The sequence below is a fragment of the Leuciscus leuciscus genome (assembly GCF_965113295.1).
Source record: "Leuciscus leuciscus genome assembly, chromosome: 20".
Lineage (NCBI taxonomy): Eukaryota > Metazoa > Chordata > Actinopteri > Cypriniformes > Leuciscidae > Leuciscus > Leuciscus leuciscus.
The window spans coordinates 11,190,477-11,212,247 of record NC_138744.1 but is presented as its reverse complement, the minus strand read 5'-3'; the positions used below and the strand labels follow the sequence as shown (position 1 = coordinate 11,212,247).

The following is a 21,771-nucleotide window of genomic DNA, read 5'->3' as shown; positions in this document are numbered from 1 at the left end:
CAAGTTGCCATAACAGTCCAAATGAATTGTCGATACGGGTCAGGTTGAGTAAATCATGCTCGTGAATAGACACTACGGATAAGTGACAAGATTAATAGGTGTTTCTGAAACAACATGGACATAGAGACTCGCTGCAACAGAAACTGAACTTACTTCTTTTGGCTTCCCACTCCCAAGTCTACAAGAGAGGAAGAAACAAGATAAGTTTGTTATCGGCATGTTTGAGTCGGCATCATGGGGACAATGACCCCTACATAATCAGTCCATAATTGTTCCATACATACTTCCGACCAGATTGGCGAGTGAAGTGTCCAAGTCTCCTCCGATAGGTTTAATTGGTTGGGCAGCTGCTATGGGTGCCATTGTCGGTACCATTGCGGGCGCCATGGCCGGAACCATTGCCGGCACAGCGGTGGGCACAATCCCAGGTGTCAACGGCATGCTCGTTGCAGCCATGGGGGTCCCGCCTGTGCTCTGAGGGGTTATGGCTGGCATCAGAAGGTCTCCTAATCCGTCAAACACTGCCGTTGACAGAGAAGAGTGGGTTAATATAGCCAGCATGGATTGAGACTATTTTAGCCTAGAATTGGATATGGATACATGGATATGCAACTTGTCAGCAATCCCATATAATACCAAGGCAGATGTACTGTAACAGAACAGGAGTAAAACAAAAGACAGCAACATTAAAATAAAATATACACTACCATTCAAAAGGTCAGTAAGATTTTTTTTAAATGTTTCATTAGTCTCTTATGCTCACCAAGAATGGATTTATTTGATACAGAATACAGTAAAAGCAGTTATAATGTGAAATATTATTACACTTTAAAATAACTGTTTTCAATTTTAATATTTTTTAAAATGTATTTTATTCCTGTGATGGCAAAACTGAATTTTCAGCACCATTACTCCAGTCTTCAGTGTCACATGATCCTTCAGAAATCAATTATAACAATGATTATGCTGATGTGGCGCTCACATTTTTTTATTATCATTATCAATGTTGAAATCAGTTGTGCTGCTTAGCATTTTTACGGGAACCATACATTTTTGGGAGGAATTTTTTGATGAATAGAAAGTTCAAAAGAACAGCATTTATTTGAAACAGAAATATTTTATATCATTATAAATGCCTTTACTGTCACTTTTGGTTAATTTAATGTGTAATAAAAGTATGAATTTCTTTTTTTTATCTATCTGACCCCAAACCTTTGAACGAAAGTGCACATATATTTAAAAAACAAAAATAAATTGAGATCCACACATTTATCATAACATTCATGTGGTATTCAAAAATTGCATCCAGGGGTGTTAACTACATGCATTGGGAAACCAAAAACTGGCAACACACATCAGAAGATCTTTATAAACAGGATTTTCATTGCATTACAACACGGTTGGACGCATCATGTCAGGCACCAAAGAAAATATCCTCACTGCAGAACATACACCTCCCAGTCAATGACCCAAGACTTTAACCTTAAAGGTAAGGTTTTGGGTCTTCAAAAATTTTAAAGGTGCACCAAGTTTTTTTTTATAGCTTAAAATGACTTCCAGCAATTTTTGCATCTAAAGAAATGAAGAAATATCACTTCTTACAAATACTTAAAAACCTAGAAAAGCATGAAGAATTCACAACACATTTATAAAGTAGCAAATAATATATGCTGAAATTATTATTTTAGTGCACCTTTTATGAAAAAGTATTCCGGTACAGTACCAACAACACTAAGGCAGGCAATTCATTCTAATGCAGTAATGCTCAAGATCTGTAAAATAGGCGAGCAGGGAAAAACTGCACAGAGTTCAAAGGGTAAAGGGTGTGCATGTGCAGTGGATGAACAAACAGCGTGAGAACATTCAAACCTCCCAGCGATACATGCTGCAAAGCCCTGCGTTCTCTCACCAACTCACCAATCGCACAGCAGGAGCAAGCAATGAGCCAGATCAGTGTGCAAGGAGAGAGTTATCAGAAACGAAGTGCAGAGAGAGAGAGAGAGAGACATGACAGAATAATGGGAAAGATGATAAAGTTGAGAAAAGCAGTATTATAGTAAGAGAGCAAGAATAGACAGAACACAAGAATATATGAAAAAGGATAAAAAGCACAGGGAGAATGCATTTTATAAGCACTGCCACATCCTCTCTGTTTTATTTAAGAAGGTCAGCAGATACAGAAGTGCTCATGCAAGACGAAAGTGTGCTGAGAAGCAAGCAAGCTTGAAAAACGCCACGCTGTGTTCAAGAGAAAATAAAAACAGTTTTGGCAAAAAGGTCATTATCAATGTTTAATGTGAGAGTATAGTAATCTGTTCAAAACACCTGGGGAACATGTATAATATGATTTTTCACCTGACGTATCAAAGCCACCAGATCCTGCTGCGGTGGCGAGTGCGCTGTCTGCCACTGCTGGTGTGGAGGACACCGGCGAACTGGCGAAGGCATCAAAACCCGACTCCAGCAGGTCAGCTGGGGCTGAGGCTGGCACTGCTGCTGGGGTTGGTGTAACCGTCAGGGTGACCGGTGAAATCAACCCTACAGACATCAACGGGTGAGACGCCAAATCCACAATGCACTTTTAGATTTTTTTTACAAAGGTTTTGGAATTTGTTTTAAATATATATATTTATATATATACAGTATATATATATATATATATATATATACACACACACACACACATACACTGTGTATATATATATGCATAAAGCAAAAAAAGCACTAAAGCATAACGTAAAATTAAACTGAAATTTTACAAATAAAGGCTAATTCTAAATATTAATAAAAACTATATGTATATATTTTTTATCTAACATTTTAAATAAAACTTTATATATATATATATATATATATATATATATATATATATATATATATATATATAGCTTTATTTCAATTAGCAAAATGTTTTAATTATTATCCTAATTTAATTAAAAAAATATTTCAAATTATATTATCAGCATAACAATTTACGCTTAAAATTTTACTGAAAAAGTAACATTATTAATCTGCTAGCATTAGTTTATAGAAAAATATTGAATCTTGAATCTTATTATTATAATTATTATTACTATTATTGGATAAAATTATACATTTAACAAAAAAGCAATGATAATAACTATTATTATTATGATTGTTATTAAATTATTAATTACTATCATTTATTTATTTTTCTTGTTTTTATTTATTTATTATTTATTAAGCATTAACTACATAACATAAATAGAACAGCACTTCGGCAGTGCTTGTTCAAGCTTCTCTGTTTCATCGTCAATCAAAAATGAGAGTTTTCCCAATCAAGATTTGTGACCATACCTCCAAGCAGGTCACAGGATGGTGCTACGGGAGCAGCGGACTGGGACTCTCCAGTAGTGTCTCCGAATGTGTCTGTTCCAGAGACAGACGTCCCACAGCGCAGCATGAAGGAGGAGAAGCATTAGTCAGCCTTAAAGCTGCATACACACTGAGAGAGGGGCAGATGGAGAGAGTGAGCCGAGATCATACAACAGGCCCACACAGAATCACACCGTAACAAACACTGACACATGGATGTGCATTCCCTGTATCTTTCCACACTTACAACGTATACGGCACAGCATGCAAATACACTATACTCAAACAAACGTCTCTCTTCTCATCTCTCATCATCTGCTCACTTAACAGACACTGACAAAAGTACCCTCTATAGCTGAAAAACTGGGTCATGAAACAGCTGGTGTATACTTACCAGTTCATACATTTAAATGTCTATGCTATAAAATTAAACTTGAACAAGCTCAGCACCAACGTTGTGTAGTCAGATGTAAAAACCAGAAAACCACACTGCAGTGGAAGCCTTTGAATATGAATATCTCAAAATTTAAGCACTTCCTCTGGTCTTCTAGGTGTTTTTTATGAGAGAGTTTAGGGGACACACCAAGGAGATCCAGCACAGGTCCAGGCTCAGCTTTAGGAGGAGAGACAGGAGCAGCTGGAGCAGCGTGAGCACCACGTGTAGGAGCCACTGGAGCAACAGCTGGAGCAACAAATGAGTCTATATGAGAAAGAGAGAGACACCTTTGAAAATAATACTAGCAGTTTTAAGAGTTACTGTGAGGTATAGTGAAAGTAGAAGTGCATTGAAGAACATTAACCAAATACAGCATTAAAGGGATAACTCACTCAAAAATGAAGATTCCGTCATCATTTACTCACCCTCTTGTCATGTTAAACCTGCATGACTTCCATTCTTTTGTGGAACATGCTAGGTTTAGCGAGACAAGCCTCAGACACTCACCAGACAAGAGATCACCAGTCACACTGGCCTCAGGCAAAGGTGAGGGCCCGCGTGACACAGCGGGAAGATCTTCCAGACCAAGCCAAAGCAGAAAGAGGAAGTGGAGGATGAAATGTAAGAGAAGAGAAATCAATAAGGAGCAGAAGCACGTAAATAACACAGAGTCGTGCTTTTGAGGGTGCAAACATGCACAAGTCCACGTTCCACTATGAGGACAAACCAAGACGGAGTGGGCAAAAAAACAGATGAGAAAGAAGAAAGGTGAGACTAGAAGAGACGAGACGAGACGAAACGTTCAATAGAAGTATGGGAATCAACTCCTGTACCTGCACCAAATAGGTCTACGCTAGGAGTGGTTGCTTTGGGCTCTGTGGAGGAGCTTTGCTCAGGCATTGAATCAAACATATCTATAAACAAGGACACACATTTGCATTACGCTTCTAGTCAGTGCATAACATGACAGCTTCAAGCAAGAGAGAGAGAGAGAGAGAGAGAGAGAGAGAGAGAGAGAAATCGCCATTTAGACGAGAAAACATTTTGCTTTGCTTGCTTTTTTCCATAATCACTCTGAACAAGTAGCACAAAAAAACAATTTAATCAAGTCTGCAAATGTCAATGCAAACTGCAGCATTCAGATTATGGTCAAAAAGCCAGAAAATGATTGCAGGACAAATGTGGTCACTGCAAATCCTGGATTTTGTCAGATTGCAGTGCGATTTTAGAGGCCAAATGTGAATCAGTGACATTGACCACCCCTCTTGATTTACAATTTTATATATATATATATATATGTATTTATATGTATTTATATGTATGTATATATATATATATATATATATATATATATATATATATATGTATGTATGTATGTATATATGTATGTGTATGTATATATATATATATATATATATATATACATACACACATATTTTTTATAGACATTTTATACATATCAATTGATATTTACAATTATATCATTAGTATAATATTTTAGAAATATTTAATATTTACACTACTGTTCAAAGGTTTGGGTTCAGTAAGATTCTCTTATGCTCACCAAGGCTGCATTTATTTGATCAAAAATAGTAAAAACAGTAATATTATGAAGTATTATTACAATTTAAAATAACTGCTTTATATTTTAATATATTTTAAAATGTAATTTATTGCTGTGATGGCAAAGCTGAATTTTCAGCATCATTACTCCAGTCTTCAGTGTCACATGATCCTCCAGAAATCATTCTAATATGCTGATTTGGTGTTCAAGAAACATTTCTTATTATTATCAATGTAAAAAAAAAAAGTTGTGCTGCTTAATATTTTTGTAGAAACCGTGATAGATCTTTTTGTATTCTTTGATATAAAGTTCAACAGAACAGCATTTATTTGAAATAGAAATCTTTTGTAACATTATAAACGTCTTTATTGTGACTTTTGATCAATTAAATGCATCTTTGCTGAATAGTAGTAGTAACAGAAGTGTATGTTTATATTAATATTTCAAACTATTGCTTATTCCTTAGAACTGAAAAGGTGGTTAAGGTCATGATTCACAAACCAGAATGACCAAAAAATAAAATAGAAATCTAAATGAGAGAAATCAAACAAAGAGAATCTTAATAATGTTGGGGAACTAGCGTAGCAAGTTAATATTGTCATAATGCAGAGTGAAGCAAGACAGAGGCAGAACTACAGCAGAAATATTACCACTAAACAGGTCTAGTGTTGGCGGAGCCGCGGGCTCAGTTGTAGCAGATGTGGTGGTGGTGGTGGTGGTGGTGGCAGTAGCGGGTGGAGGAGAGGGGACAGCAGGGGCCGCTGTTGGTGAGATGCTCGGCTCGGCGCTGGTAGGGGACGCTGCGGCAGCGATACTCTCTACTGGCTTCATGGCAAAGAGATCCAACTCTGGGGCAATGCTTGAGCTCCCCTCGGATGTGGCCCAGGGGTCTTTATTAGGGAGGGGTGGGGGGTGAAAATGGAGTGGGGAAGGTTTGTTACATAACAAACACTGCAAATGAAAAAGAAACACACTGAGAGCTCATAACTTCAGCAGCACTGAAGTCACGGAGAGAGAGAGAGAGAGAGAGAGAGAGGGAGGAGAGGGATTTGACCATAAAAAGCACACTTTAAGACACCATTAACCTTAGTACTGCAACCACCAGACTAATTAAAAAGTAGATAAAACTGTTTTGGTTCACGTTTATGTTTTCTTATCTTTTATTTTGTAGTTTTCTTAGTCAAGGGCTGTGTCCGAAATCGTCCCCTATACCCTTAAATAGGGCACTATTTGAGTGGACAGCCATTTGTAGTGGTGTCCGAAACCATAGTGGACATTATCAAGTGCACTCATTCAATCCCATAATGCACCACAATAACGAGTGTACAACCGATGGTCACTCAATGGCTATGTGATTCTGTCACGTGTCATGTTCTGATTGGTTGTTTTGCTCATGTGTTTCTCAGTTCTGTTTGTCATTGGTTTATTGTTTGATTACTTTCAGGTGTGTCTTGTTTAGTCATTAGTCTTTGAGTATATATAGACCTCATGTTTCTATTGTCTGTTTGTTTGCTTTGTTTGTTCATGTAACCACTGTTGGTGAGTTTTGTCAAGTCAGGTCAGGTCAGGTCAGGTCAGGTCAGGTCAGGTCAGGTCTATGTTCAAGTCTGTTTATGTTCTAGCCAATTCTCTAGTGCATGTCATGGTTTTTTTTGTTTTGTATTCTGTTTCAATAAACTGCATATGGGTTCGCATTCAACTTGCCTTCAGTGGACTTATGTTACAAAAACATAATAAACAATGTTATGTTTTAATGGTCGATGGTCCTCCAACAGAGAACAGACACTCTACTGACTATAAGTAACTTTGCATGTACATGTCAACTTATTAACCCTAACAGTCTACTAATACTCTAATGAAAATTAGTTGACATGTAGTTGCAAAGTAGTAGAATGTCTAAAGTGAACTATCCAAATAAAGTGTAACCCTAAGATACAATAAAAGCAAATATAAAGTAAGGTAAATATAGAGTAACTCTGTTCATGTTCTATGACACCGCAGCTGCATTATGTAAATACAACCACTAAGCTTTTGCTCTTCAAACTTCATGAAATTAAAAGTTTAGGTTGCTAAAATGAATCACTGATACTGAAAATATAAGCTGGAAGGGAAATTATTAGTAAAGTTAACAGAGCACTCAAAAATTATAAGCCTTTTTTATAAATTTTTTATGTAAGCATTTCAATTAATAGTAAAATTTCATCAAATTGAATTGAATAATCCTTATGTAAAAAATATGTAAGAATTATTATATTAAAATATGTAAGGATTATTCAATTCAATTTGATGGAATTTTACTATTAATTGAAATGCGTAAATCTTGAAAAAAGTCTTTTTTTGAGTCTTTCTGCAGAAAGTTAAGGCAAAAATAATTTTCAATCATCATCTTAAGGATTTTGTTTTGTTTTCAAAACATCTAAACATCCTTAAAACAAAGTTAATTTTGCTTTTAATGTTTTAAGGATGTGTACATATTTTTTACTGTAAAGCAAGACCAAAATAATGATTAAAAATGATTTTTTTGGAATGTAAGGAGAGATATTATTAATTGTGCCTGCAGAGAATGGTGTATGTGCTCAGGCAGGTCATGGACACAATTATTTTGCTGTATCGTGTGGGCAAAAGCAGGGTTAAAAACCGAAACAATGCAAACAAAAATCGCACTGCATGCACTCTCTCTCTGACACAGAGCGGTTGTTGAACTTCAGGTTTCCATTCAAGCACACGACCATATTACACACAAACCTCTTTATATCAATCCACACACACACACACACACACAAATAAAGAGCAGAGTGTTAAAGGATCTTGTGTATGGATGAACACCCACCAGATCCGGCACATGCATCGGCAGCAGCTGCTGGGACCACACCCTCGCTCGGACCATCACCTGGGGAGGGCGCAAACGCATCTGGGCCGAACCAAACCAACAAAACCCAACAGAGAAAAAGAAACGGGGATGAAGAGGCGATAGAAAGAGACTTCTATAAGTGAACAGAAACACTCTATACAACCCAAATGGCAGTAAAATAGACCAGTCTGGGCTGTATACAGTTTAATTCAGTGTGTCCACACACACACACTGAGGGAAATGAGTCAGCCTGCGTGAAACATCCAGTCAATGCCGTCAGGACCAACAAGCGAGTAAAACGTGTTGGATGTGACAGCATTGCTTCAGTTAACTAAAGCCAAGGCGGTGATGAGCATTGTGGCATTTGATATTTCAAACCCCATCAAAACCTGCACAACTCATTGTGATGACCAGGTAAGAATGAATTCATTTATTAACTAATAAAGAGAAAAAAAGCGTTTTTTTTTATTTTTAAACCGACTGTTATTTTTAATTTGAGGAATATCAAATCAAGTCTGCACAGCTTTGTATGAAACAAGGTATCAGTTACTGGTAGGGTTACCAACTTCCGTATAATACAGAATCATCCTACAGTTGAAGGAACTGCATTAATTCCGCACAAGACTTTTGGGTTACACTTTATTTTAAGGTGTCCTTGTCACAGTGTGATTATACATTTAAGTACTGAGTTATATTAATTAACAACATGTACAACATGTCTGTAATGTTGTATGAAACATTAATAGACATTAATAGCAGCATTATTATAGTTTATCATAACAAACTAAAACTAAAACCTTAAAAACATACGTTAGACATCACAGTTTTTTTTTACAACAAGTGCAATCAAAGTGATTGCATCTGAAATGCATTTTAAGTAATTAATTCTTTTTTTATATACAAAAGTTGGCAACCCTATTTGTTAGAAAAATGTATGTATAAAATGTAATTGGTTCGTTTACTCCAAATTTAAAAACATTAATATCACATTTCTGCTGGCAAAGTGGAGCTAAACTTGAGCTGGCCTGGGCTTAAACATTTGCATGGCATGAAATTTGACAATTTAAGGTGATTTGATGTCTCTTATGTGCGGTTGACCTTTTATAATCAGGGCTGTACTGAAATGTCTGTTGTAAGCGATCTCACCTCAAGTGAACTAATCCAGCTATATAATATGCTTCATTAAATAAATGGATCAACTCAGCTGGTAGGCCTAACAATACTTCTGTTCTTCTCTCCCTTGGATTAATCCTATCTACTTGTATTGTTCTCATTTGAATAAAAACGTCTGTTAAATGAATAAATATTGTCCAGTGAACTAATTATCTTCTACTTACACAAAGGAATAAAAAACACTGCAAATTATGTTTGCCAATATGGCAAAATGTATTTACTTAAATATAAAGTAATTGACAAGTTACTGTACCTTCATGAAAAGCAGTCATGTGTCAACTGTGTGACTTCAAACAGTACCAGTAACAATCCATGCACCCAAACCAAGCGTTTACCAACAAGCGATTCACAAAACAACCGATGAACTCCCATTCTTCCCTGATAGTTAAACCTGGAAATGACCTGACTGACCTCCAAACAGATCCATGTCTGAGACGGTGGCAGGCACTGGCAGCGAGGCAGCAGCTGCTGGTTCAGTAGCAGAAGCTGCGGCAGAGTCAGCCTCAGAGAGGGGCGCTTCAGAGTTAGCGGTAGCAAGAGAGTCTGGAACCCCGCCAAAGCCAAGCCACAACCAAACCACGCCATTCAGAAAGACAGAGGAGGAGAGAGAGGCAAGGAATGGATGTAGACAGGATGAAAGAAAGCTCAGAGGAGGTTTTTTTTTTTTTTTTTGAGATTTTAGAAAAATGACTTCATAAAGCTACAGCTGGATCAAAAAAGAAGAATGCAGATTTGGACAGTAAAAATTTTTTTTTCAGAATGTTCCTGGTAGACAAGACGCAAGGGTGTCCTGCCCATTCAAATTTTGAAATGATTTCCAATTATTATTATTTGTACTTAAAAAAAGAAAGAAATCTAAATAAAAATAGCCTTTGATGAGTAATGATTAGGTTGCTAAATTATTATAGGAAAAAAATAAAAATAAAAATTCCCATTAATTTATTTTAATGATTTAAAAAAAATAATAAGTAAAAAAAAAAACTAAAAACTTTGATGATTAATGATTAGGTTGCTAAATTATTATAGGAAAATAAAATAAAATAACATGTTGATTTTTGTATGATACATTTTAAGGCTCAGATCCTGGATAGAACACTTACAGTATATGCAATCTAAAAATCATCTCTACTCACCCTCACCAAGCAGATCTGACACCAAAGCCAAAAACAGGGAAATGAGTGAGGAAGAAAAGAAGAAGATTATGTTAGATGCAAACAGATGTTTGATCTCTCCTTGAATCAGCTGATCCCAAATTTTTCTTTCTAAAGAAACTGCGGCTTACAACTGGGACTTGACAAGCTTGGGTAGAAAAGCAGAAAGGGAAAGACATTTCCAATTAGTCTGTCATTATAACTCATTAGAATGCCCACTCAATATATATTCCCCTAATTGGCCTAATTTGGGTAGAAAATGGTTCATGCAGTGGAGCTCAATAGACAAACTAGTAGTGGTGATATGAATGATGAACACACCGATAACAACCTAAACCTCCAGTTCTTTAATCTCTGTAACAATAAATGCTAGAGATTTTTGCACAACTTTAACCAGAAATGTGATCAGTTGACCTGCCCTGATAAAACAACATCAAAGAATGTAATAAAAAAGAAAAACCCAACAACACTCTTCAGTACAGTGGTTATTGCTGGTGATTATGGTTTATAGCAGCAAAATGAAATGACATCAGCTCACCTCCCCATGATGCTGTGGGAGCCGCCGAAGCCCCTGAGGTTGGAGCCAACAGATCAAAATCCACAAGATCATTAAAGCCGCTACTATAGAGAGAAAAAGACAAGAGAGAGTAAAGCATACAGTAAGGTCATGTCACAGATGGTTGTGTTTTATTATAAGAAGACAACTTACTTGATGGTGGTTGTAGCTGGTGCTGCTGCAATGGTGTCAGTTACTGCGGCTGCTGCAGAAGGGGGATCAGCGGTTTTGGCAGGGGTACCAGCAGGCGTTCCATTATTTGTTGGAGATCCTTTCTACATGTGGCACATTGGATTTAACATTTATTTTAATAAATAGACAGTAATATGAATTATGTCTTACAATACTTTATAGTATTATACAGAATTATAGACAGTACTGTTCAAAAGTTTGGGGTCAGTAAGATTTTTTTTAAAGATATGAATATTTTTTTACTCAGCAGCGATGGATTTAATTGATCAAAAATGACTGTAAAGACTTTTACATTGTTACCAAAAAAAATTCCATTAAAAAAAAAAACACTGTTCTTTTGAACTTTCTTTTCATCACAGAATCCTGAAAGAACATGTATCACATATTACACAACAATATTAGGCAGCACAACCATTTTCAACATTGATAATGATAAGAATTAGTGAAACAGAAGACTGGAGTAAAGGCTGTTGAAAATTCAGCTTTTCAATCTCAGAAATAAATCACAGAAATAGAAAACAGATTGTTTTGATTCATTTAAATTGTAATAATATTTCACAATATTACTGTTTTACTGTATTTAATCAATTAAATGCAGCCTTGGCTAGCATAAGAGACTGACCCTAAACTTTTGAACGATAGTGTAATACTGCATAATTCAATTGTAAAAGAGTTTCACATTACTTACCTTAGTAGGTGACCTAGTGGTAGGAAACGTAAATAATGTGAGAATGGCTTTTGAAATAACTTTGACAAAACATTATACTCAAAAAGTTAAATGATGGAATTATAATTCATGATATGAGGAATCATTTCAAACAGCAAGCAGGCATTATGCATTAATGACAGGTCTTATTGTCCTACTACTCATTTAAAAAAAAATTTATAGGAAACATAATCCAAAATAAATCCAAGTTATACAATCCTAAAAAATTATAATATTTCTTTTAAATTAATATAATATCAACAGCTGGCATGCACTGGGGAATACGGGGTATTCATTTACGATACAAGTTGCATGACACTGAAATGAAGACTACCAAATACAAAATCGATCAATTAATATTGAGCAATCGATCAATTCTAGGCTGGCACTGTTAGTGTGTTAAGTTCAGTCCGGTTCAACTTGTACAGAGTGAACTTAATTATAATGCTCTGCTGGACAAAAAAATAATTCATTCTATAGAGAGAGGGAACTTTAGCATTTTAAAATGCTGAAACTTAAAACTAAAGTTCAACCATCAGTCTATAGAACCGTGAACACCACAATGACGACAACATCACCATTACAGTACAAAAATATAATTATGTTTACGGTACAAGTGAATTCTGCCAAACATTCTGTAGAAATACTCACTCATCACTGTTAACACAAGGAAAGGAGGGACAGTATTACTGTTTGTAATAAAAGTATCGATTTTATCAGCAGTAGAAAAGCTTCATCCATTCGAGATAAAAATAGACTTCCTTTGTTTTATTGCTTCATATTATTCAGAAGACTTTAAGCACTTACACTTTCTTCCCCTCGAGTGTGTTGAGATGTGTCTCCAGAGATTCCAGAAGACTCTCAGGGGCCTACAAAACCACAAAACAATGCATTAAAGTGACCTACCACCAAGGACACAATCATTCAGACTACAAACACAAAAAGACAAAGTCAAGCTGCTAAAAGTGAATGAAGACAAGCAGAGAACAAAATATACTAGAAATTTACTATAACTTATATAATTATAGTTTACATTGTAACACAATAAATGTATACGTTTATATAAGTTAATAGACTTAATTAAGTAAGTAAAGAATTCTCCCCGCTGGTTTGGATGCAGAGCACAATGCTTTAGTTCATGGTCCCAGTGGGGCCCACAATGCACTGCAGCATGCTCACTCATGCATTCAGGCATAACAGAGACATTCAGAGCACATTATTGGTTAGACATGCCACATAATCGCAGGTGGGTGTATCTCATGGGTAAAAATGTCATGCAGTTACAGCTAAATAGGCCAAACAAATCATATATATTAAAATAATATATAATCTGGTCCATTTTTGTGGTTAATTCATGAATAAGAGCTAAATAAAAAGCCTTGGGTCTAGGGTAATATGATATGGGCCATAATACCAAAGAGCATCTATCGATTGTCTAGGTCTAGTCAAGATACACACATCTAACCTACATACATGACATCTAATGCCACAAACCCTTTACAATTCTCAAATCTTGATAATTAAATATTGTTTGATCAGGCCCGGAAAAATACCATCATTAGTATCATATATTCAACTACCTATCATGTACAGATAGAGTGGGATGCATTGTCAGATCTGGTGACCCTGCTGTATGTCTGTAGCTGTTCACATAATACATTTTGTATGTACAAAATAATAATAATGCAAATTAACAACAAATTTATTTCTGTATTTGATGCATAAACAGCAATCAGAATGGTAAAACACACAGAAAAATATTACAATAGCTATATTTCCATCCAAAGTAGCGAATTTAACTTGTGCGCAAAACTGGACTCAAAATTTGATCACATAAAGGATTGCGAATCCCAAGAGGTCAGGAGAACAAAATAGTCACTTCCTGGGAACTTAAAATGCAAGTTTCTGCAGTCGGAGGCTTTCCCGAGGCTCTTTTTTCATACATCATAAATGATTTGCGACTTTCAGAGAGCACAGACAAAACGTAATAAATGCTGTCATGTTATTTTGCGTTCAGAGGAGGAAGCCTGGTGTTCGAAACGCAATCCTGTGAGACAGTTCTGGCTGGTCATTATACAAATACCAAATCATTCTGATGACAGACTTTGGCATTTCAGAATGACCAAACCAACATTTGAGAAGCTGTGCAATGGAATTGTTTTTTTGTTGTACATGCAAGTCTTCTTGTCAGATAAAAACACAAGTTTTTTATGCACATTTTTAGAAATTATGCGCATCTTGGCATTTCCATCCACCGTTTTGTAAGAAATTTCCCAAAATTCTGAATAAAATAGGAGGATGGAAACATGGCTAATCATAATGAAACAATGACAACTTCTCTAAACATATTATTTCTTGAAGTAAATTAACCTGTTTTACAGCACCACATATGACAGCTAGATGCCATTTGACCAATCAGAATAGAGTATTCCGAAGTGTAATTAATATACATGACCTATTGCTGTTCATCAAAATAGTGTATGATAATTCCTACAACAATTCAAGCAGTGGCAGCTAAACGAATCCTTCATGGCAGCACTCTCAGACAATTACACTGGGGTCCTAGCAGACAGATTGGAGGCTTGAGAAGTACCCCTGAGAATTGGGGTTTGAGCTGAAGTGTTGGCACAATAGACCAATACACTAACCTCTACTAAGGCATCTCTCACCTCCTTTTCCCATTCTCTCTGTCATACACACACAAACACAGCTACACACAATGTCATAAATATTTACAAAGGAATAATGGAGATTAATTCACAGACAATGAATCCATTAATTACCCTGTGCTCTATACCGAGCAGATTACAGCGACCTTAAACAGTGTGTTAAACACAAATGTGTGTGTTGTGTCTCTTTAGCTCCTGTAAGACATGAGAGCTTTTTTTGTTGTGACACAAATAAAAAAATTGGTGTTCAAATGTTTCTTCTGATTTCTAATTGCAGTGTGAGTGGGAAGGGTTGCATTAAGACAGAAATTAATGAACAGGAACGGGCTTTTCTGAATTTAAACTCAAACTCATATTTCTTCACATTCAAAGCAGCTAAAAAACTAACAAATAGCAATTTATTAATTCTGTTTGGTTGTGTAGATCGGGATTGCATGCACAACTGATCACTTAAGTATACAACAAACTTGCAAAATGCAGCTATCTAAAGATTTCAGTACACTTGAGTCCTTTAAATAGGGTCTAAGGGAATATCTAAAAATAAATTGTGTGAGAACATTACTACACCCTGTTAAATGTAATCAAATTTCTTGAGCCACACGGCTGTGCATCCCAGGCCGAAACCCAATTAAAACCACTGCCAAATCCAGAACCCAGGAAGTCATGCACGTCTCCCTCCAGCACGTCCTGAACTTCGCCTCTGATCCAGAGTATCTGAAGGCAACCATCCTGCCCTGACATCACGCACAGCATGCTTTCAGAGCAAGCCTCCTCGTTTCTGCCAGCATGAAAAACTCTCATCATTTCATAACAGAGCTTCCACAACGGCAGAACCTTCTGTTTGCAAGCTTTAAAAGCTTGAATTTGGTGTTTTCCATGAATAGAGCACAAAACAGGTGACAAACTATTTAAAAAATTAAGTCATTTTTTGTTATTTTCAATAAATGGAAAGGTGACAGGAGGTGGGTATTTTATGGGCAGATATTTTCTAAAAATATTTTATTTGATAACATTTATATATACAGTATAGAGTACATTAAGAATATATATATATATATAGTAACAAATTTGCATGCATATTTAGTCTAAATTAAGCTGTCACTCTAGGGTCTTTGCTTTGTAGTGATGAACATACATTTCTATTGATTTGAAAATAATATTTGATTGATTTTTTGGGGGGTAGAAGGGTTGAAAGTTGAACAGAGGCCGTCAACACAACTATATTTGCAACACAAAAAAAAAAAAAAAAAATATATATATATATATATATATATATATATATATATATATATATAAATAATAATAATAATATCCAAATATTACATCTTGGGTGTCACAAATTTAAAGAATGTAAAAAGAATTTAATACAAGGAAAATAACGTTAACAAGTTTACGCACAAAAGAAAAAAAAAATCACCCAAATCAAAATAGCTTTTACAACAGAAAAAGAAGCTATTTGTGCTTTAAATGTTTTTTTAAAAATTTGGAGACACCAAAGTGCTCCATATTCATGGAAAACGCCAGTTATTTTCATATTTTGCTCATCTAAAAGGGAAATTTACTGAAATTCCCCAAAATGTCAGACGTCTTTAAATAGATTTTAGGCTAATTGTTTTGTTCAGCATATTAAATGGGTCTTAATGATTGTGGAAACTCTATTCTTGGCGATTCTTCAGCTTTACTGGGATGCAAATGTGGCTGTAGCTTATGTTCTTGTCTCAGACAGCAAGCATTGCTGCTACTCCGCTCATGATCCTTCAGTCACATCCAAGTTCACTCTGAAATGAGATTTTGTGTGCAGTTTATTTAATGAGCACTAATGAGGATTGTTTTTTGCTCTCTCCTAAACTGCAGGATTTCCCAAAGTGGAAAGCACCACACACTACTCACTCTCTCAGCCTGTGTGATCAATCTGCACCGCTGAAATAAGAAGACAGGTACAGAATCTGTCAATCAGCCGGGGGGCACAGGACAGGACGGATCCATGGAACATGCACCCTTCTGACAAATGCCCCATCATGAGAGAAGAATGACCACTTATATGTAGCGCATTGATGTTTGTGACTGGCCCAATGGTCAGGAAAGGTCAACAACCTCTCAATTGTCTAAAACTGCGGGGGTTTCTTGGATTTGAAGGCTAAGACACATGCAACACATGTTAAAACAACACCACAACACTGGCGTGCATTGTTAGTACTGACGCAGAGAGTGTTGGCATCATGAGGAATCGAAAAGGCGGAAAATGCAACTTAAACAGAGCCTTACCTGCGTCAGTTCAGGAATATCGTTTTTGTCAATTCCCACTTGCTGTTGGACAAAAAGGAGAGATTATATGACATAACCTACGAACCACTAATGCAAGTTTCACTGAACATTTTATAATTACAAAATATAAATGGTTTACCTCAGCAATTTTGAGAAACTCTGAGACTCTGGTCATTCGTGTCAAGAATCTTTTATAGATTTCCAATGCTTCTTTGCATTGTCCTTTCTTCATCTGGAAAAATTTCTCTAAAAATGAACAAGGAAATCATATTAAGTCATATAGACATGTCAAATCTTGCAGACTGTCAATATGCCGTCTTTGCAATCTGAAAAATTATATTACTAAACTTTAAAAACTAAGACTTGCCTAAAAGATTAATGATGCCATCATTGTAGCAGGCGTACAACTTAATCAGATCCTTGAAGAGCAACAGGAAGGTGGCATTGATCACCCCGTTTACAAGATCTTTTGGATGAACCTGAAACAATAAAGCAAGAGAATCGCTTCTAGTACAAGCTGTGAATATATTTATTCACCAGCTGTCAAAATGTACCAGCTCCCTTACAGGAAAAAAGCTTTAGTGAACATAAAATGTAGACTGTATTTCAAATTGTAAAGATTTGTATCTTGCAAAAGTTTTTCCTAACTATGCATGATGCTAGTCAAGTTTGAACCCTGTGTAACAGCATCAGGTGTTAATACAGCCTGTGATGATGACAGTAAGCAGACTCACGTCAAACTCCAGCAGAGCATCAATCTGACCCTGCAGCGTCGGCATGCCTTTCAAGAGCTTGTCTGGAGACATTGTTCTCATCACACCATCAGCACTGAGAAACAAACACACATATTCACATGGATTTAGTGGTAAAGAACATGTCGTTTGTAAGTGAATATAATCAGGTATAACAACAATTCTTGGGTTAAAGGTTAAGATCAGCCCCACCCTTACTGGAGTTTTTGTAGGCCATGGAACATAGGTACATTGATGTACATGCTTTGGGACTGTCCAGATGTACAAGATTTGTGGGACAAAGTGCTAGATGTTTTGTACAATGTCACTAGAATATTTTTTCCCAAGCATCCTGTTCTTTTATTGTTGAATTATCATTCTCAACTTCCTCTGAGTGAGAAGGACTGGAAATGTTGGCTAGCTGCCATGAACGTTACGAAGAAGATATTTGTTCAACATTGGAATTTTTCAGATGTGTTTTTGTAATGTGTTTTGTATACTTTCTTGAAAATGAGAATGAAAAACATGGATAGTTGACATGAAATACATTTGGAAATTTGACATCTCACGGTATGAAGCTGTAAAAATGCATTTGTCATACCATAAGAAAATGAGGTAGTGATTACATTTTTTAGAAAAGGTGACTACAGCACCTAAAATATACGTTTGTATTCATACATTCACATACATTTTAACCTAAAATAAAAGTCTGATGAAAAAGTCATGAATAGGTTGTGTCATCTAACCATTTATAATAAGTATAATAGAATAATATAGAAAAGTCAAATATGGTCTAATAGATATGTTCATTTTCAGGAAACATTAATACAAATTTCTTAGAGAATTAATTAAAAATGCAATTTTAGTCTCTAATAATCAGATGTGTGCTGCCAATGTGTTTGGGATGTCAGCCAATTTATATGTTGTAGCTTCTTCATTGTGTCGTGTCTGCAATGAGACCTTGATCACATACGGTAACATACAGTTGGCACACACACACACACACACACACACACACACACACACACACACACACACACACACACACACACACACACACACACACACACACACACACACACACACACACACACACACACACACACACACACACACACACACACACACACACACACAATAGTTCCAAGAGAGCAAGGAACCTTGTGAATAACCACAATAACTACTTTTCTACAGAAGCATCACAAAGCTCTTTTCTGGGACTTGAGGTTGTCCTTGATTTCACAGCATCCCACTCAAATCTGTTACTGCGCAGTAGTGTTCCAATGTCAACTCAGGGTACAGCAATGTAGCAGAAAATTCATTTACCCTTTCTTCACTCGGCCAAAGTCGAAAGCCATCTGTCTGTATGCAAACGCCTTCTCGTTCAGATACCTGCTGTAACGTCTTATAAACGTTGACATGTCATAACCTGAAAGTAAAAGCCTTTATAAATACAATGGGCTGATCATTTTTATTTCATAGGCAAATTCAAATGTATGCAGTGGGCATCACAACAAAGTTGATTAAATGAGAACTGTCAAAATCTGTTAGTTTAAGAGTAGTGCAATTAATTATAGCTCACACAACTTTTTACAGTGATTTAATATCACACAAGAAGATTTTGACTAGCAGCTGCTGTCACTGCATGAAATATTACTTACCATGAGAGCCAGTTTTGTCCAAAAAATTGCTAAGATTGAATAGGGTGTTCCTGGAGGCCAGGTACTGGATGAACCTCTGGAGAAGAAAAAAAGACAAAAATGCAATCATGTGCATTAATTATTATAATTTTTTAGCACACATGGAATTATAATTAGACATAAGACTGCTTTTCGGAACACAGAAGACAACAATTTTAATACTTCCCTGAATTAATAAAAAAAGGTCCAATTGACAGAGATACAGAGAAATGCAAAAGAAATGCAGAACTGCGTTTGAAAACTGCAGTTCAGTGAAGAAACAGAATTCATTGCAACCAAACCGATATAATCATCTCATGATTAATCACTCAGAACTCACATTAAAGCTTTGAGTGGGAGCGAATGGACAAATGGAAATAATAGCAGAGGCTTTATCAAGAAAGACCAGCACACTCGCTGCATATGAGCAGGGTATACAGCCTTCATTTACAAACAAATTATATGCAGCTTGACACATTTCATGAAAAACAGTAGGCAAACAAGGCTATGGAAAACAGTAATGAGCCGCGAATATGAAATGATATGGAAAATATTCACTAATCAAAATCATTAGAAAAAGATACTGTATGGTTCAATGCACAGCACGAATACTTAACTGGAAATAAATGTTTTGGGGTTTTTTGTCTTGTTTTCTAGCAACAATAAGTAAAACTATGATTATTACTTTTTTGTATTTTAATTTCAGAGAACATATCTTGAATTAAGTTTATGACTTTTAAAACAAGAAAAAAATGAAAATAAACGATTTGCCCAAATGGTAAGAAACTTATGCTTAGTTTAAGATATCTTCTCTACAGACAAGCTTTATTATTTATCAATGTCAATTATCTCAATTATTGATTAGATATTTTTTACTAGAAAACAAGACAAAAACACTGATGAAAGAAACTGATTTATTCCATGTTTGGTTCATGAATTCTAGTATAATACTATGAAGGTAAAGGTATATATTATTAGGCTATAATATTATTAGGTATATAATAAAGTAAAGGCTTTATTTATTTATGGATGACCTTTTCAAAGTGCTTTTTGGAGGGTTAAAATATTAAGATTTGAACTAAAACACAAATCAAACCTATCCCAGCAATCCATCATCTCTGTGGGCTGTGCCTTTTCAGTTCTGCCAGTCAGAGTTTAACTGATGTGTCAGCTGATCAATACAGAAGCTTTTGGGGTAATCAAGCTATATGGCCCTGTCCCAAATGGCACCCTAAACACTTGCGGTCTTCCTACGTGTCTGCACTTTCGTGACGTAACGTCGCCTTGACTGTCGGAGGCGCTCGCGAGCACCCTTCTGAAACCTAAAATGACAAATGGGACACCCTACGGTCCCATGGACTTGTAAACCACTGTAAGTCCACAAGACCGTAAGTGCATATGAAGTGAGCCATTTGGGACAGGGCCATAAAGTACTTAACACTTTTAATCAGTTAGGTCCTATTACTAACCAGTTCAAATATCCATATGTCAAGGTAAATACTTCCCTTGTATATGTGACCTGTAGAAGCACATAGCCTGATGTATTAGAACATCAGTATTTATTTCTTCCAGAGTCTGACTATCCAGCTGTACCTCTATCTCTCCTTGAGTTGATATCCACAATAACGAATTAAACATTAGGGGGAAGATTATGAAGCAGTGCATCTGTCCCCTCAGACAAAGCAGTCTGGTAGGTCACATTCATAATTGAATAGCTCTCTTTAATTAAAATAATGGAAAGTGAGCTCATCTACTATATATTATTGTTATGACATACAATATTTTTCCTCATTGCTTATTCAGCAGAATGAAAGGCAATGCTTGTAGACGTAATCAACACTCTGCATAACTTTACATAATATATTTACATAATAACATGCACATGAGAAGACCGATTTTTTTTTTTTTACCTCTCTTACTCAAAATTAAAGTGTTACTACATGACGAACAAATAACTGTTCAAAAGTTGGGGGTCAGTACGATAAAAAAAAGAAAGAAATTAATACATTTATTTGGAAAGGATCAAAAGTGATAGTAAAGACTTTTACATGGTTACAAAAGATTTCTATTTCAAATAAATGTAGTTCTTTTGAACTTTCCATTTATCAAAAATCCTGCAAAAATCAGCATATTAGAATGATTTCTGAAGTATCGTGACACTGAAGACTGGAGTAATGACTGCTGAAAATTCAGCATTGCCATTAAAGAAATAGATTACATTTTAAAATATATTCGAATAGAAAACATTTAATTTGATTTCTATAATAATTCACCATACGACTGTTTTTATTATGTTTTCGATCAAATAAATGTTCCCTTGGTGAGCATAAGAGGAATATAAAAAAATATATATATAAAAAAAACTTTAAATATTAAAATATCTAACTGACCCTAAACTTTTTGACAGTGGGTCTCATTCACTATTAATTGCGTACATTATTAGTATTTATAAGCACATTTGA

At 35.7% G+C, this 21,771-nt stretch overlaps 1 protein-coding gene across 2 annotated transcripts in view; it reads right to left on the bottom strand.

Moving 5' to 3' along the window:
• The window catches only part of snap91a (synaptosome associated protein 91a), a 44,415-nt gene that overhangs the window by 2,807 nt on the left and 19,837 nt on the right, over window positions 1–21,771 (bottom strand). The window contains exons 3-23 of one of the 2 annotated variants that reach the window (XM_082149412.1): window positions 19,292–19,367; window positions 18,957–19,059; window positions 17,634–17,727; window positions 17,267–17,378; window positions 17,039–17,145; window positions 16,900–16,941; window positions 12,773–12,834; window positions 11,948–11,960; window positions 11,221–11,342; window positions 11,050–11,132; window positions 10,494–10,508; window positions 9,772–9,903; window positions 8,167–8,247; window positions 5,987–6,226; window positions 4,606–4,686; window positions 4,280–4,348; window positions 3,920–4,036; window positions 3,319–3,390; window positions 2,356–2,538; window positions 285–521; window positions 154–178 (exon numbers count right to left, since the gene is read on the bottom strand). In XM_082149412.1, the coding sequence (XP_082005538.1) occupies window positions 154–178; window positions 285–521; window positions 2,356–2,538; window positions 3,319–3,390; window positions 3,920–4,036; window positions 4,280–4,348; window positions 4,606–4,686; window positions 5,987–6,226; window positions 8,167–8,247; window positions 9,772–9,903; window positions 10,494–10,508; window positions 11,050–11,132; window positions 11,221–11,342; window positions 11,948–11,960; window positions 12,773–12,834; window positions 16,900–16,941; window positions 17,039–17,145; window positions 17,267–17,378; window positions 17,634–17,727; window positions 18,957–19,059; window positions 19,292–19,367 (2,066 nt within the window). Of the gene's footprint in view, window positions 1–153; window positions 179–284; window positions 522–2,355; window positions 2,539–3,318; window positions 3,391–3,919; window positions 4,037–4,279; window positions 4,349–4,605; window positions 4,687–5,986; window positions 6,227–8,166; window positions 8,248–9,771; window positions 9,904–10,493; window positions 10,509–11,049; window positions 11,133–11,220; window positions 11,343–11,947; window positions 12,835–16,899; window positions 16,942–17,038; window positions 17,146–17,266; window positions 17,379–17,633; window positions 17,728–18,956; window positions 19,060–19,291; window positions 19,368–21,771 lie in introns of those variants that run through there. The other variant, XR_014200582.1, reaches the window with a different exon arrangement.